At 41.7% G+C, this 18,363-nt stretch overlaps 1 protein-coding gene across 5 annotated transcripts in view; it reads right to left on the bottom strand.

Moving 5' to 3' along the window:
* arhgap21a (Rho GTPase activating protein 21a) overlaps positions 1-18,363 on the bottom strand; it is a 101,052-nt gene that overhangs the window by 10,792 nt on the left and 71,897 nt on the right. For 2 of the 5 annotated variants that reach the window (XM_024803675.2, XM_024803672.2), the window contains 10 exons: positions 16,586-16,640; positions 13,555-13,578; positions 10,155-12,123; positions 3,479-3,625; positions 3,286-3,388; positions 2,726-2,762; positions 2,311-2,430; positions 1,713-2,012; positions 593-657; positions 357-499 (listed from right to left, as the gene is read on the bottom strand). In XM_024803675.2, coding sequence (XP_024659443.2) covers positions 357-499; positions 593-657; positions 1,713-2,012; positions 2,311-2,430; positions 2,726-2,762; positions 3,286-3,388; positions 3,479-3,625; positions 10,155-12,123; positions 13,555-13,578; positions 16,586-16,640 — 2,963 coding nt within the window. Of the gene's footprint in view, positions 1-356; positions 500-592; positions 658-1,712; positions 2,013-2,310; positions 2,431-2,725; positions 2,763-3,285; positions 3,389-3,478; positions 3,626-10,154; positions 12,124-12,902; positions 13,262-13,554; positions 13,579-16,585; positions 16,641-18,363 lie in introns of those variants that run through there. The other 3 variants (XM_024803674.2, XM_024803673.2, XM_024803676.2) reach the window with 3 other exon arrangements.

Here is an 18,363-nt window from a genome sequence, read left to right as displayed (position 1 = left end):
ACCTTCAACGCACTGTGCAGTTTGCTCTGTGAGCATTTATGATTCATTTCCTTTAACCATTTGTACCCCTTTAAAAACAGCCTGTAAGAGTTTAACTACAAAGCATTGTATTAACCATATAGTCACGCTGCCTGATCTAAATATGTAAAGGCTGCATAAAGCAGAGGCACCGTGTACTCAAAATGAAAACCAGTGATCAAACTGCCAGCCTTCTGATTTGTAGATGACCTGCTCTGCCTCCTGAGCCACAGCCACCCCAGTAAATGTTTATATACTACTTTTACATAACAAATGAAGGAAGCATTAGTAATTAATTTTATTATTTATCAGATATAAAATGTTCTTCCTTTTCATACCTTTGTGCATGTTCTTCCTCTCCTGCTCAGCTTTGGGTGAGTGTGGGCTTGTTGCTTTGGTCTCTCCTTTCCCTCCCAGCAGCGTCTGCCTTAGCGACTGGCGTGAAGTTCTGGGAGACGGCTCCGTCTTGCTGCCAGTCGGGCTGCATGAGACATGGACACGAAACTTTCAGAGCTTTCCCATGAGCTATGAGACACCTCCCTTCCCCGCTCACCTGCTTTCATGTCACCCTTACCTCATCAAGGTGTTGTACTCTTTGATCTTCCTGCTGATGAGGTCGTGGCTAGTAAAGTCGGCATTCTAAAAAAAGGGAAGACGGAAAAAACGACAGGGCGTGATATGAGACGTGATAACAAATGTTTATGGGAATCTGGTGCAATTGTGCCCTTCAGCCCGGCCTTACAGACTATGACAGATCGTTATATAACCTGCAGCTCTCAGGTGTCACAGGGAGGACTGTTAGAACAAAACATTTGGCTGGTTAGGTCCTCAAAAGAGTTTATATTTCAAATACGGGAAGATGCACCTACTTTGTTCTTCATTTCATCTCCAAAATGTCACAAAACATTCCAAAAAGTTTCATCCAACCAAAACTCAAAGAGATTCAGTTTATTCAGTTTTAGTCACATAAATGTTACCCAGAAGTCCAGAAAAAGAAATGAACACAACGAGTCCTGCTGACAGAACTCTGCAGATGAACACACAAATTCAGCTATTTTATTGTCCCTGTGCAACTGAAATGTAACTGTGTCATCCTTAACTGGCGCATTTATTTTGAAATCCCGCATATTTAAAACAAATAATTAGAACTAGAATAAGCACCATAATAAACACCATGGAGTCACAAGCTAGCGTACTCCTAGTCCTGATCCCAAGCTCGGATAAATGGGAGGATTGCGTCACGAAGAGCAACCAGAATAAAATCTGTGCCAAATCAAATATGCGGCTCTATCCACTGAGGCGACCCCCTGGGAAATAAGGGAGCAGCCGACAGTACCAAGAATCACATGAATGTTTACAATCGAAAGAACGCGGAAAGAGCACAATTGAGGAAACAAGTAAATACAAATTTGAAGAAAAACTAACTGGTGTGGGGAGTTTTGATGAAACGCCATGCAGAAATTCTGCATTTATGTAGCAAAGATCGTCGCTGCCTCAGTGGCTTTTAGAAAGCCCCTAATTATTAGAAAATATCAATAACTGAGCGGAAAATTAGAGCAGCACTGTATGTGAGAGAAGAGGGTGGCTTATGGATCGCTAATTTGATATTTTCCATTAATATTTTAATTCGATAACTTGAGTAAAAATATTCCAACAGCTCATCTGTTTAAGAAGAAAGTTGTAAATCTTCGCACCTCGTCATCCAGGTTGCTGTTCTCCTGTATGACTCTGATCCAGGCCAGCATGTCTTCCCGGTCCTCAGCCTGGAACAGGTACTCGCAGTCCGACGTGGTCAGCCTCAGGACGTTCTTCCGCTTCGTGTCGCTGTAGGAGATGTCAATCAGGCAGGACTTGATGCTGATCGGCAGCGGCTCATCCACTGCTTGGCAGTTGGCGTGTGCTTGGCCCTCCTTTTTGTCTTTGTATAGGCAGAGGTAGTTTCCTCTCAACACGGCGTACATCTGTTTCCACGGCCGCATGCCGCCTCCGACACGCTACATAAAACACGTCATGAAGAAGAGAATAGTTTACAAAGCAAAACAGCAGGAATTCAACCAATCTTAAAAGCACTACTATTGCTTTATAATCACGGTGTTGTGGACAATATGAGACAAGAAAATCTAAACTGCTCAAGCAAGTAAAACAAACAGCAGAGGAAATATAGATAAGATATCATCAAGAAGGAGCTGTTATGGTTAATAACCCAAATTTCGAGCAGGTCAATGGATATAAAAGTGTGTGAGGCATGATTTCTGTGGCACTGTGTGGGTTTTAAACAGAGACGGTGCACACCTTGGCCTTTTCTGTATGAAGCTGCTTAAAATGCAGCAATCCCTCCTTGGTGGCGTCACAGAAGACGTCTGATGAGGAATCTCTCCTTGACCCTGAATCATCCGATGACCTGTCCACAGCCTGAAACGGAGACGAAACCAATGCAAACGCATGAAAGCCCGAAAGGTTTTCAAGTGCAAGACGAGGCGAAAGTGCACCAGTGATATACAGTAAATTAAAAACTCCTTTTAAATGAATCATTTACAAAAGCAGCATGACGCAACTCCCACGGCTCTCCCAGTTTCCACAATATATTCACATTACGGTGAGAGACGTTTATAATGTGGGTGTGAAACAAAGGTTGCATAAATATCTGAGCAGGAAACGCTGATAAAACAAAGAGCCGACAGTGAGCTCATAAAAAAAAAAAACTTACCTTCATAAGACTTTTCAGACCAGGTATCAAGGACCGCCTAGACAGAAATGGAAAAAAATGTGAGGGCAGCAGAAAGTATGAGATGTGTGTGAGAATAAGCATTTAAAACTACATCAAATAATAAAACCTGCTTCAGTGGGATTGGTTCAAACAAAATGTGCTCGTTCTCTTTGGTTTTGGAGTAAAACAGAACCAAAACAACCTCTGACTTTACTGCTTAGGAAAGACAACACCCTCTCTTTCTTGAGAGTGTAAAAGCAAAATTGATCAGTCACAGGAGTAAGGTACCCATAAATCCATCCACTGCCAATAAGCTTTCCAGAAATGTGACCTAACAAGTGATCAGTAAATTGTTAAAACTCTGCACACAGCTGATGGACCCGCATCGGAGTTAAACCCAGAGGTATGTTTCGCTTTTTGTGCAGCGCCATGTTTTTACTACTAAACTGTAAATAATCTACTAAAACCTGCCTTTGTTTGTCCTGTTTTTTTTTTAAATACAAGACTGATAGTGGCTGTTTTCACAAGTTTTTACATGCACTGTTGTGAGAGCATCTTACCCTTTGCCTTCTTCCCGGTAGTTATCGAGGCCTTCATCGTACGACTTGGAGCGCTCAGTTTTAGAACCAGAATCTGACTCAATAATTGTGAGACGGAGAGAATCTATTAAAAGAGGGTCACATAATTATTTGAAACTGTCCCTTTCTGCGCCAAATTCAGCAGCTGACTAACCCTTTGATATGGAAAACACACCTTGGTCATGTGACAGCTGGCGGCGAATGAGAGGGGACGGAGAAGGGGGGCTGGCTGGGATGGTGGTGATGATGGGAGTTCCAGATATCACGGCTGAGGCGGGGATGTGCGCACTCTCCAGGTCGATGCTCGGACTGGACGGTTCATCTGAGGACAGAAAAGAGGAAACTGAGTTCAGCAAGGCAAGAAAATCATAAAACACTCCCCTGAACATGAAGTATAATAGTCAGAATATATCCGCTAAAAGCTTAAACATACTTAAAAAAGGATCACATGAACACTCAGGCTGGTTTTAAAACATTTCTTAAACAAACTGTAGTAAAATTACAACATGTTAACTAGGTTTTTACCCAAATATTCAACTTTTCATATATTTGACTATTTCACTGGGTGGATCCCTCGGGTTGGTTGCTTGGCTACAGAGTGTCTAACATAAGGACCAGGCTGGCTTTGGAAAACGTAAAATGCGAGCATAAATGTTGGACTTTTAATTGCATTTCTAAGTTTCACAGCTTTTTCTACTAATAAAGATCTCCCCCATTTAAATTCATGCTACACCAAAATAATTAAGTTACAGATTTCTGTAGTTTTACACATTTAATTCTTAAAATGTAAGCTCAAAGAGTGCCGCTGACAGGAGGCTTTTATACAGGTAGCACAACACCTGATCCAGAACTGTAATTAGGATTGGCTTTAAACAACGTGAAAAACTGTGTGCATGTAACCAAAGTAAATGTGCAAACGTATCGTAGCAGTCGTAACCAGATTCCTACTAGCGCCCTGTGCATGGGGCTTGTATTGTAGGCAGCCTGGTAGCTCACCTGGTAGAGCAGATGGTCAGAACCTGCATGCAAAACGGTCACTGGCCAGTTTTGCATAGAGTCAAACTTGCAAAGAAGTCATTAGTAATTCTAGTTTTTCACTGAAGTCCATCTCTTATAAATTATGCAAAGATTCAGTGAAAGTTGTATTTAAATTAGGAACTTCATCATAGATTTTCACTAAGTTTATAATAAGATTTTAAAAGATTTTTTAAAATCACTATTATATTAGGGTAAGAAGTAAAGAAGAACATTTGTGAAACTAATATGAATAAAAGTCAATAATTTATACAGCATAAGAAAAAACATCATGAAGTTAATAAACTACTGTGACTCAATCAGGCTTGTCACAAATGGCAGGCACATCTATGAGTACAGACACAGGCCACTTATTGTTATGAAGCAGCCTGAGCCCGAGGCTCAGAGAAGACAGACATGGTGATGATTCAGGAAGACCTGACAACAAATCAATGATTACATTAAGTCCTCAAAAGTTCACAATTCAGTTTCAAACTGTTCAAGTCAAAAACATGAGGCTCTTCCAGTGTATGACAGAGGTTGCACAACCACAGGAAAGTGAATACCATTAATGGTACACGGCCATAAAGTGTACAGATAAGCTGACGCTGTCACTTAAAGGGAAGAGAGCTGTGACAAACCAACAATTCCAACCATGGCATAATCATGATCCAAATATGTATTTTCCTAACACAGTTAATCTGCTGGAGATGCTAATCATACCACATCTTTGAAATGTATTCAACTTAACTCAATAGGAGCCATAATACTGCAAATTAGAGCAACATTAACCAAGGTCTACGTCATGTCTGCTGTCTCAACTTGAATAAACATTGCAGCAAACCGCAATAAAAAGCAGCGATAAGACGTACGGAGAGAAGACTACATGATGCAGACAGAGACTCAGTCAGTCAGTCAGCTGATAAGCACTTCAGTCCAGATAAGCTGCTACAACCCCTTTCCTTTAAATACACAGATGCAGTACAGTCAGCTTGCATTATATCATCACAGGCGAGACTGTGTCATAATGAGTGATATGCAATATCTGCAAAGCGGCAAACCCTAAAAACAAATTAGGAGACCGGTACAGCGAACAAGTAGTTGCAGAAATGAATCTTATCAGCGAATATGGTGATGAAGAAAGTAGGGCGAGACCACACCGCGGATATTGTTACTGAAAGCTCTCTTTATAATAGTGCAGAGCACAAGTAAATGGTTCAACCAGAGACTTCAAACTTGTCAGGTCATTGTGGCACACCTGAAGGAAAGAATACCTTTTTCAAATTCTTACAAATTCATCTCCAGAAACGTAACTGTCGCTGTTATTTAACTTGAAAAGTGCCCTGACTACAAAAGACAAATAGCTAAAAAGAACAACAGCGAAAAGATCTAAAAGACACAATTTCCTTGCAAACTGTTTACTTTCAGTGGTGCCATTTAACATGAAACATGTGCTCATTGTAGGGTACAGATTCCTGCTGTGAAACCTCTCTTTCCTCAAACCGCAAAGACATCTCCCATGACACTGCAAACCTCATTTCTGCAAGCAAGCCAGATGCCCATTTGCTTTAATCACTTGTTTATATACCTCTAACTCTGTTTCTGGGAAGATGGTGGCAGCCAGCGAGTTTTAACACGTACAATTACAATTTATTTATTTCACTTTCATACATCAAGACTGATTTGGCTTTAAGCAGGAGAACATGCACCTATCCACATCTAGACAACATGTTTGGTGTCTTTTTGTTTCTGGTCAATATAGTAAATACAAGTGTACGTCGTTTCTGTGGGTACAATAAAGTTCTCATAAAACATCTCTACAGATATGACTTTCATATGGTTTTATTTGTGTTCCGTGTGGAAAATAACAGCATAAACTCATTAACCTTCCAGATCTGTTCCAATATATTTACCAAAATCGTTAGAATATAGGCACACTACATAAAAGCAAATGGTGACTCCAATTCAGTCAGAACCACTGTAGTGAAAAAGCCTGTTACTGTATTTCAGTCTGCAGTAATTCATATTATGCTTCAATCACAACTGAAGTACAAATAAGCCTCTACCGCCTTGTGACTAGGAAAAATCGGTGGTTGCCTGGTAACTGCATCGAATTTTTCTGCTGTCACACACCGATGGCAAGCGATTGGGTCACCACTAATGACTGCAAAGCAATTGGACAGGTTGCCTGATGGGAGGCAACCTGTCTCCAAATAATTGCAGCACAGCTTGGACCGACTGCAATCACTCATAGACAGACTGTCACAGGCTTACTAATAGCTAATTTATTGATGCAGACAGATTGCCAACACAGCAATCAATTTACAGCAACATACATTTCTGTTTAATGTAAATTTCTCTGCATGCACACAATTTTGGATTTTCACCAATTTCTCACAGCTAATCACTAATTATCACAAATAGATTGCACGTTAATGCCAACTTGACCCCAAATTGACTGACAGCTGACTGACTCCACCTTATTGCCGTTTAATTGCCATTGTTGATGCACCAAAGTTGCTTGGAAGACAACAGCTGACTTCCAAGCAACTAGCTCAAAGTCAACAAGATGCCATGTTCATTGCACATGCTGTGGTCTCCAAACATTAGGCAGTATTGCTCTTTTCTGGGGGGTCCCTACCTTCCCATGGTAGGTTGCACTGTTGTTATCAAGTAACAGGACTGCAAACTGAGCTCAACTTTTTGACTTGTCAGCAATAAAGCTAGTATTTTAAATGAGGCTCATTTCTTCCTCTGAATCTTGGAAATATGTTGTAGTTCTGATTTTCAAAAATAAATGCTTGGACTTCAAAGTACAGAATTCACAAACACAAAGTGGATCTAACAAGTAAATACACTGGAGTCTGGGACAAGTCTGCTGTTGCTTGGAGTAATTTAAAGTGAGAGGAAATGGGATAAATAAACAAACTACCCTCCAACTTTCATAGCAAGATAGAATGAATTTACACACTGCCATCAGTTTCTGTAGATTTAAACAGAGGGGATCCAACTAACCTAGATCTTGTCCAAAGTTATTACATGTGGATTTTTTTATGTTTTGGCACTCATCCATGAGGGACTCTGGGAAAATCAATGCAAGAAGAAAGAGTCCAGCATGCAGGCTCCAGATGCTTCACATCAAGTAAATAACACGTAAATAGTAAATTAATGAGCTTCAAAGTTACTTGTTGGTTGATTTTCTTATCTTTGGGTAAAAACCACGCTAAACCTCTTTCCATCCTCTATTCTCAGCTAAACTAACTCCATGCTGTTGCTTAATATACAGCAGACTGCCATGAGAGTATAAGCAATATCACACTGCCGTCTCATAACATGATAAAAAAAACAACCCCAGATTGTTCTGATTTAAGGCACATTACTGCTATAGCACCAAGATCTCCATCTAATCTTGATCGAAATGCTGTGAACGAGACCATGAGATGTGAGGGCTGCCTCTGTGAAGTGCTGCTGGAAGAGGATGTGATTAATCCCTGCAGGTTCTAGGACACCAGACAGACACAAGAGCTGCTCTCATTGGATGGTAATGAGTCATCAATGAAGACACAACTGAGGATGCAAGGTCGAGTTCAAGCTTGTCAGCCTCTAGAGTTGTACGAGATTTGGAAAGACAGAAGATGCTTCAAACATTACTCAATAATGTCATTCTATAAACACCTCAACGTGTAAATGCAGCTCTCAGCTTCAGTTCATGAGGAAAAACAGAAAAAAAAGAATCATCAGAAACATGAGCAGACGTGACATATCGCATGTTTTTCTAGTAGTGTATGTTACATTCTGTTCCCTGCAAAAGAAATACATGAAATAAAATAAACTTTTGGCAGGCAGATAATGTACAGCAGTTGTTCCACTTATTGTTTGGAAGCTTACAATGAAATGTAATTGAAGCAGATTGCTGCAGGAATGCTCTCATTTCTCCGCTATGTCATAGTCCATTAGGACGATACGCTTAGGTTTCTTTCTCTGTGCAACACTGGTGGAAATATGAGATGTTTCAGGGAGTGTGTGTGCGTTTATTGACTTGGAAAGCAGCTCTGTGAGTGCGTACGTGTGCATAGTGTGCACCCTGTGTACTTTTTCTGTGCTGCCCTTTCGGATGCCGAAGGATTGTCTGAATATGTCATGCTTACTGGCAGTACCGTGTCACGTTGTCCCAAGTTCAAAATGCTGAACACAAACATTGCTTAACAGCAGCAAAACTTTTTAAAAATTTAAATTTCTACACTGAACAGTGTCCTTTAAAAGGCAGTTTACCACCAAAACACAGGTTAACTGGATTCATTCTTATTCACACTGAGCAAACCTTGCAGGGAATTCCCCCACCTGATTATGCAATAGTATAGCCATGATGATATTTAGACACAATGTATTTCATTGTAGCAGCAAAAGTGGGGCAACAACGGACAAGCTTAAAGTTGATTTTTAATGCATTTTTCTGATGAAATGCTACAGAAACAGGAAGTTCAGACTAATTTTTTATTATAATTATTTGGCTTCCATGGTTTTTGGTTATGGTGATTTTTATTTCCTTTAAACAGGAAGATACTGAAGGCGTGTCTGCATTTTTGTCCTCAGGCAACCAACAGTGGAGAATATCACTCTCACCACCTTAAACTGTGGATTTTGAGATGGGAGTGTCATGTGGAAGGAAAATATGTTTCTCACTTTTCATTTGATATCACTTTAAACTTGGGTTTCTAACTGCTAAATATGGAAATTACATGTGAATTAATTATGAATTAATTACTCTTTTTTTAACATTTAATAAATTACAAACATAACCAAAACATGCATGAGAAGGTATCACTGGGTATTATAGATTTTTAAAAAGATTTTATAAAAACCCAAGGAACCCCTGAAATATAGCTATGAGCAAACCAGAGTGTGAACTCAACAGCCCATTACTGCATGATCATTTCACCTACAGAGAATTAAATATGTCATATGTCTTCATCTATTGATCTATAAGAGTGTGTTAAACTACTGATTGTATTTTTACTGTGAAGTTCTGCCTGTCCTGCAAGATTAATGCCCATTGTCATGCATGGCTAACAGTAGCATTCAACTTTTCGATACAAAGCCTTTTATCTAGACTCAGTATTTACACATATATTATTTCAACACTGAAGCATGTCAGTATTTATTTTATGTAAAACCTCTTTTTATTTAAAAATGAACTTGATCATTTATGACAATTAATTTTAGTCACTTAAGTCAAAAGAAGACAGTTCTTCGCATCCCCAGTTATTTATATTTGGTGGCATGGCTCTAGTCTTTCACCTTTCCATCTTTCCTTGATGCATTCATATGTTGAAAACCTAAGTAGCAGCAAGGTCCTCGTATAAAAAGGAGCAGGCATCAATGACCACAGACATTATTTAAGTTAGACACAGCATAAATTGAAGAGGTGGGCAGCAAAGCGGCTTGCAGATGAACAGCAGCGGTAAAGCAGCTTATATAGCTTATATAGCTCACCCTATGTAAAATCAGCCAAATCATTAGCTGATGTGAACTCACACTAAGATCATTTGATCTGTCTATACTAATACTATGCTAAACTCTATGCGTAGTGCCAACAGGTGCCAACAACCATCCTCAAATGAACTGCAGTCTGAATTTTCTGCTTCCAAGTTCTGAATGGGGAAATACAGTTTTACCTAATAAGTAGACATGAAAGCAAGATTGTGCCTGATGATTTGATGGCAGCTTTCTGATAGTTGAAGCTTAAAATGAATTCCAGCAGTACTTTAACAAAACAGACTGTTCTTGTGTCAAATTTGTTGCTATAGAAAGAACATATAAAGATAAGGAGGTCTTACCTATGAAGGGGATTGAATCCAGAGAGTCATCCAAGTTGTTGGATCCGGACTTTTGCCGTGTGTCTCCCAGCCTTCTCAGATGCATCTCCCTGTAGCTGTCACTAGACGTCCAGCACATCGCTGCATCTGCAGAGCCTGCTTTCACTAAGTGTGGTGACTTATGAGTCACTCCTCTCTGGTTGTCGTTAACAGCTATTACATAGGACGGAGGGCGAACATGAGCAGTTCCAGAGTTTTTGTCCCTTCTGAGGACCACAACGGTAGCATCAGGTCCTTCAACACCTTCTGCAAGACTGCCGTTAGTCCATACAAGAGAATTAGTGGAACTAGAGGTTTCTTTGACCTTTGGCTTTTGGGTGACAGCTCCATTACTGGTAGAAGCACTGCCAGCACTTTGTAGTTGTCTCTGCGTGGGCAGTTTAGACGAAGGACCAGAGCAAGAGGAGGATCTGGCTGCTAGCCCCGCCTCTGACCTGCTCTCTATTTTCAGACTGTCAGCCCTGGACCTGAGCTGCAGGTGCAGAGGGGAGGAGTAGCCCATATGGTTGCCCATGATGTTAGCTCTTTGGTCTTTTAGAGGGTCCATGGGTTTAGTGGAAGGTATAGCAGGTGAGGCGTCTGAAATGGCATTTTTGACAGGCAGACGTGACGGCCTCATTATGATGCCATCTGTCCTCGATGGTAGTGCAGAATCTGTTGTACCTTTAGTAAACACAGGAGCTGCTAGAGGCGAGTTGGAAAATCCCTGTCCTTCTTCCTCTTGTCCAGTGAGACTCCTGTTTAGATGAGGTAAAGCCCTCAACTCAGATCCCTGCCTGCTAGCCCTGGCTTCCTCTCCCTGACCCAGCTGAAGCCTGTCCTCCACTCCCAACCTGTCTCCAGAGAGACGCCCACCTAGCTCTCCGGGATGCTGACCCAGGTAATCACAAGACCGAGCACGAGGTTTGGTGACTCCTGTTGGGGTTGAGAAAGGCAGAGCATCCTGTGAAGCGCTACGAGGCCAGTTCCTAGTTGTTATCGTCCTCTCTGCCCCGCCTCCTAGCCTCTCCTGGGAGGCGCTGCGTAAAGGAGCTGTCACTGCAGCACCTTGACTACCTGTATCCACCCCACGGTCACTGGATGCACTCCTGCGTCTAACCTGGGATTCCAGTGCCCCTCTCTGACTGGCAACGGGAGGAGATGTTGTTCGTTGCTGGGTGTAGACAGAACTAGAACTGGAAGCTGCACGCAAGGTGTCCAAGCGTTCCTGGATGGTGCGGCAGCCATAACTGTGCAGTCTTTTGGCATCAATATAGTCCTTATAGGTGGTGTAGTTTTTCCAGTCAATGTTCTGGTGAGGGGAGGTGGAGGGAGCTGTGGGAGAGGGTGAGTAGTGGTTGGCGCTGGGTGAGATGGCAGTGGAGAACGTGTTCTGCGAGGCCCGTCCAGGTGGAGATAAGGTGTCAGGATAGATTCCAGGTCTAGAAGTTGAGGAAGGGGGGTAGACTGGCATTTCTGTGGTGCGTGAGGAGGGGTACTGTAACTGAGCGCTCCCAGGGACTGAGGGAATAAGGGGTCTTGGTCGGGCCGAGCCAGAATCTGTTGTAGGACCATACCGGTTTTCCTCAGTCCTGTGGCTGGGTCCAGCCCGGGCCACCCGCGACCCCCTCTCGATCTGATCAGGGGGCACTGTCCTCACATTGTCATTACAGACACACACCACTGTCTGAGACTTTGACGTCTGCTGGGGAGGAGAAGGAGGAACAGGAATTTCCACCCGATAGCTCTTCTCTGTGGCGCCCCCTCGCCTCCCTGGTCCTTGAACTGGCCCTCTGGGAGTCTCAGTGACAGTGACAGGCTCTGATGACTGAGCCATGCCTGCAGCCTTGACTTCTATCCGTGGGTAACATATGGGAGGGGGCTCAGGGATATTCTGGGCATTTCCGCTGTATGCCTCATTTCCTTTGAGGTATGCATCCTGGGAATACGCCTGCAAGAGATTATAAGAAATTATATCACTTTGGTTGCAGAGAGGTTTAAGAGCTAAACCAATCCCATCACATCCACAGAGATCAACCTAACCAGAGAACAGATATTTTAAACTCTCTTAAAGGACAAGCATGGAGTGGGAAGTGCTGTAGAGTTGACACAACAACACTTGACACAAATATAACTGGTGCAGACGCATTTCCAAAAATATCCAAGAATACAAAGAGTGGGATATCCATTTTTGCCCTGTCATCTCATTTCTCAAGCAGTATTGCTAAAGATGCATTTACAACCACATCTCATATTACACCTCCACTGCCATTTCAGCCACAATAGCATGTTCCTATAGAAATACTACATCTGCAGTACAAAAACATTGTAGCTCAAGTTACAAAACTGGAGAAGGGCTCGTAATCCACAAGTGTCATTTATTGACAGGAGTCTTTGTATGAGCTGACAAGATTATCAGAAAGTCAAACACTGCTGCATACCCACAGCAAACTGGACGTGACAGATGGGACAACTGGATTGATCCCGTCTATACCACTAAATGAATAGCACGCCATTTCTTCAAATCAAACACAGCTCTGCTCAAAGTTTCTCAATTCTTTTTCTAGGAGACGGCAAACAAATGTTGCAGCCTAAACTCCTCTGTAAAAAAAGAAACAAGTGGGAAAAGGAGGCTGCCAGAGAGGGCAATAAGTAGAGAAAGAAAGCTGGAAAATCCAGAATAAACCCTCAGAGTCTGAGTGAGGATTAATCTGGCAGGGGCTTACCCACCTTTGGTACCGAAGAGTGTGCCCTGAGGCATGAGGAGAGGGTGAACGGGGGTCTCCTCTGTCTGCCGTTGGCAGCTAACGTTACTTCTGTCAGCATGGCTTCACAATTCTACAGTCACTGAAGCCACCGAGGTACTTTCCGTGATAAAAAGTTAAAGAAAAACACTTTGTTTTGCCACAGATGGCGTCAGGAAAAAACTCCTGGCTGCATACTGAACAGACTGTATTTCCACATCCTTTCAGCACAGACGTTCTTGAGAAAATGAAAGGGAGAGAGTTGTGGCGTTGGACTTTAATCGATTGCACTCTACCTGAGGTGTCAGATTACAGCTGCATTAACAGTAACAGCACTACCTCAGCTGCCGGGTGCCTCCCTCTGAAACTACGTTCAATCCAAGAGAAGTCAATTTCCTCACCGTGGAAAGCACAGAGGGAAATTTAGAAGGTCTGTTGACAGACGATTTCAGGGCATTTGTTTATCCTTTAAACACATCTTTCCCGTCTTTCCCTTAACCTACTTATCAGGGTAAGAGAAAAACACCCTGCTCTACCTGTCCTACCACTGCAAACACAATCTCAAGACAAGGGGAGATCTTTCATAAGAGGTGAAGGAAAGTGGAAGATGAGAAGATTAGTATGATTTCCCTTCTTACCAGAGCAGTGATATCCCTGGAAAACTGCAGTCCACAGGTTAGATAAATGGAAGCAGAGAGAGAAAAAAGGAAATAAAGAGAGTAAACAGGTAAGAATAAAGAGATAAAGAGGTACCAACGATAGACTTCGGCAAAAGCTAAAAATACATCTCGCTGTAGGAAGGCTGAACAGAGGCATCACGGTCAGTCAAAGTGGAAAAATAAGAATTGAAAAGAGCGCAGCTGCCCATTTGGTGTTCGTCTTAGACCTGAATACCTTCCTGAGCCTCGTTGTTTGTCCCCATTATTTCGTCCCCTCACCTTCCTCCGCCTCCACCACACAGCACAGTCGCTGTCAGAACACACTGGCAAATATATTCTGCTGGCTTTTTCTCCTTCTACATACTCTGCATTTCTTCCCTTTGCTCTGTCACTCTCACCTGCTCACTGTGGTAACGCCCCTCCCTTGCCCTTCCTCGCCGGCTCCTGGAGCATTTCGTCGCCCTTGTGTGTTACACTCTCTCCACACTTGCCTCTTTCCTCGTCTTCCCTCTGATCTGTCAGATGCTGCACTGTCAGATTTTTTTTTTTTTTTTTTTGCTCTTTTGGGTGAGCACCCTTACTTGCCTGATCTGCACCAGCTTCCGCCTTGTAAACAGAGCACTGAGGGGAGTCAGCTGACTGCAGCTGCACTCCCTCCGGTTAGGACTCAGTATCTCCCAAAACATATTTACTGGTACTTGTGTTGCCGCTTCAAGCTCCTTTTATCTTATGGAAACAATATTAGATCGAGTCTTCTCAATCTTGTCAATATGAGCTCCACATGAATACCAGAAATTTCATATATTTCCGTTTTATGGGATAGAATCTAATGCACAAGATCAAATATTAAATATGGAATGAGAACTATGAGCTTGTTTATTCACATTTCACTTTTATGTGGGGGCTCATTCTAGATTTTAAATAGGTCAGATTGTTGTGAACTGTACATTAAAATGGTGAAATTAACTCTGATTGTTGTTTTCCTCCATGAGGAGAAACAGCTAATTGCTTCCTTTGAATCCCTTGTGAGCTCTGATTCATTCCAAAAGGCCAAAAGCAACTTTCTGTGGCTTTTTGGTGAGCTGAGGCCAAACTAACAAGCTATGTGAGGAATTTAGCAACACGGTGGGATCTGACTCAGCTCTCTGCTTCAACGGTGATTTTCCCAAGCAGAGGTGAGAAACGTGTGGCGACTGGTTTGACACGGCTTTGCAATGTTATCGTCTGAGGTGCTCTGGACCCTGACTGATGCCGTATGCTGGTTGTTTGCGTCACTGAGCTCCTCAGGCTGATCGGTATAAACTCGCGGAGCTGCGGCACGAAACCCGGCTAGGCGGCGTTCCTATTTGCTGGTTTTACTCCTGGCTTTTTGAAAACTAGCCCACCCACATGGGACAATCAATACAAGCTTTAAGTATAAGAACAACCCTTAAGAAACATTGCATAGAGTGGGTGGTTAAACATTGACTCAACACTGGAATGATTACTAGAGTTCCTCCACAGTGGATTAATCATGTGACTACAAACTGCAGCCTGTAAATCCCTGCTAGTCTTGACTAGCTAGCCATAATCAGACGTTAACGACACATTTTTCTCATCATAAGATGTTTTCTCCTGATGCTCAAATTGATGTAAATATTTGTTTTATTTAAAAACGTAAATAAAATAATAAATTATGGTGTAATTGTCATTAATACTGTACTGTGGCGCCATATGACATCTGAGGTCATCATACTTGGTAAACCCTAACACAACCCTAACCCTTTCATTTGGAGAAAGGTAAAACAGACTCTTTTAGATAAAAATGTGAATAGTTTTTGACGTGTGCCAGTCAGAATGATTATTTTAGTTGTTTATTGATTGCAAAGACTAGCAGAATATTTTAATGAAAACAAAACTTGTGTATTCTGTTTGCCTGGGTTATGCATGATTTGCATCTATGCTGAATCCATGTAGAGGCCACCAAGTAACCTATGCAAGTGGCCAGTGCTGTTGCCAGCATTGTGCCACCAACACACTAGTTGGTTCTGGAGTTTCTCTATTTGAATGGATCCATTGTATTCCAGTCAAGGTGAAAAATGAAGATAAACCGATGATGGTACTGAACAGGCCAATCACAGTCTTTACAGGCTGCACTGATGCAGCGCAGTTAGTTTCTAAGAGTCACGGCGTCGGGTTTCAGAAGGGTTTGTGGTCACAGCGTACCTCCGGCATAGATTTAACTCAGAAGCTTAGATCCCACTTTAGAGTCACAGACCTCAGAGGGTTAGGCAAAACAGCATAATTTGCAGCCAGTAACACAAGTTGTCTGCTTTGGAGTCTGGACACCAAACTGACAATTTAAAGCAACTGTTTGGCTACATGGCAAGCATCTGTGGAGCTGCTGCAAGAAAAATCTGACAAGTAAAGTTTTCTCTGGCTCCAGCTGCACAGTGGAGAGCCATAGAAAATGAATCTAAAAGCAAACTTCAAGAATGATCTTGTCTGTAGCCAGCATTTTGAAAGGGATGATGAATGTGACTATTGTTGGATAAAAAAATTCCTTACTGAGTCATATTTGTTCATTGAGCCGGGAAACCAGGTGCAACCAAGGTAATGCTTTTGTATATTGCTACACAGGTTAGCTGACTATACGTTACTGTATATACCCGACTGTTTGACACAATCACAAGCAAAACAGTGACAGCGAACAAAGTAAAATACTGTAAAGTATCTCATTGAGTCTGGTTTGTTTGACACATCCAGAGCATTTTTCTTCAGCAGAACAAAGGTGATTATTTAATGTAATTTCAAAAGATTAACAGGTTAAGTTTTAGTATGCCTGCACACATACTGCACGATGGATGGAATGAAGAGACAGACATTTTAATGTCAACAAAAGTGAAAATTAATTATAGCCATTCATAACCTAATCCTAGAGTCTTAAAAGCTGCTCTCCAGTTTTACAACTGGGGATTATCTCTTTAGATGTTTGTGCACTTGTGGTATTTACAGATAAACAAATGCTTACCAGCTGCAAAATGTCCTCATCCTTTGGCATCACACAGAGTTCCAGCAAGGCATCACTGATGGATGATAAACATAAGAGAGAGAGAAAGACAGAGAGAGAAACAGTTATAACATAGACCTCAAGGACGTGTGAACATTTCTCGTAAGAAATGGCCAGGTGACATATTAAAGGAAAAAAAAACTTGACTCTTAACCACTGCAGTGACAGGGTTGGGTGTCTTTGTTATGCCATTGGGGGCATTTCAATGGCAAACTTTGGATTGTAATGTGATTGGTATCTTCTAGAATGAGAACCTGGGCCAGGCCACACCAGCAGGACATACATTAAAGGGCTGAATGACTAAAGTTTCAAAGCAAATGTTAAATGAGATCTCAACCCAACTGAACATCTCTGGGAGATGTTGGACTCATCAGATTAAGGTCTCGCCATGTCTGCATTAGAGATGGACCGATCCGATATTACGTATCGGTATCGGTCCGATACTGACCTAAATTACTGGATCGGATATCGGAGAAAAATAAAAAATGTAATCCGATCCATTAAATATCATGAAAGCACCTCACAAAACTTGCAACACGCCGTAACTCACCTCAGAACGTTAGCATGTAGGAGCAGTATGCATCACGTGATAGAGCGGCTGTGGCATGCGGGACCTGTTGGTGGTCTGGATAGCATGTGGAGCTTCGCTAGCAACCCGGCATTTCATCTCCGACAAAGTTATCCCCGAGAGAAGTAAAGCAAGTGTGTAAGTCCATCTCTGAATGTTTGTAAAGCATTCCTGCGGTAAGCTTACCAAACGATATATGGAGCGACTGCCTCTCCTGCTGCTACTTCAATCATGAAACTGCTTAACGATCAGCTGATCGGCTTTTCTGTCGCGAGTCCGTCTCTCTGGTTTGTTTTTGGCCCACTTTGCACCAGAAAGAGGAAACCATCGGCTGAACAACAGCAGCACGTTTAAGCTTGATAAGCTGTTGTTAGAATTTATTTATTATTACTTTCTACTCAAGGATCTTTTTCTACGTAGCTGACGCTGGTAACTGTGCAGGGGCGGATCTAGCAAAGTTTAGCCAGGGGGGCCGATAGGGCATGAACAGGGAAAAGGGGGCACAAAGACATACTTTTCTTTCTTATTCTCATTTAAAATGTCTAGCTTTTAATAAATAATTATCCGAATCTTACACCCAAAGTTTTAATTTGATGTAAAATGAATAGAAGTCCATTACTGTATATAGTGACTATTCAGTCTAATATATATACCCTAGTAAGCTATAGTACTTTTTCCTTTGGGAAGGTACCATCTGTGCAGTCTGCAATTTTGTTGAAGAAAGATGTTGAATCTATTTAATATTTCTTGAAAAATAATTGATTTCTGTGCATTTTTTTTCACACTGCATCAAATTAAGGTTGATTACGTTGATTAAGCATCATGAGGTGGAGCGTGAGGGGTGGTTCCCTATTTTTTATTTATTTATTTTTGTTGTTGCTGGGAGTTGGAACCCTATTAGTTAGGTTGCTTAATATTTACGCTAAGTACTCTTTAAAATACCAGAATAGGGAGGATGGTGTAGGTTTAAGTTTATTAGATTGATCAGTATTGCTGAACTATGAAATATTTTTTTTTTGCATATAGGTATAACAGAATAGCTTTAGTGTAGTTGTTGTTTTAAACTTGAGTATGAACTTATACAAAATGCAGCAAGATATTTTAAAAAAAACAGTTTTGTTGATTAAAAAACATTATATCGGATTCATATCGGTATCGGCAGATATCCAAA

This window comes from Maylandia zebra, linkage group LG9 (genome assembly GCF_041146795.1).
Source record: "Maylandia zebra isolate NMK-2024a linkage group LG9, Mzebra_GT3a, whole genome shotgun sequence".
Taxonomy (NCBI): Eukaryota; Metazoa; Chordata; class Actinopteri; order Cichliformes; family Cichlidae; genus Maylandia; species Maylandia zebra.
Note: the sequence above shows the minus strand (reverse complement) of the source record. Positions and strands in the feature narration are given on the sequence as shown.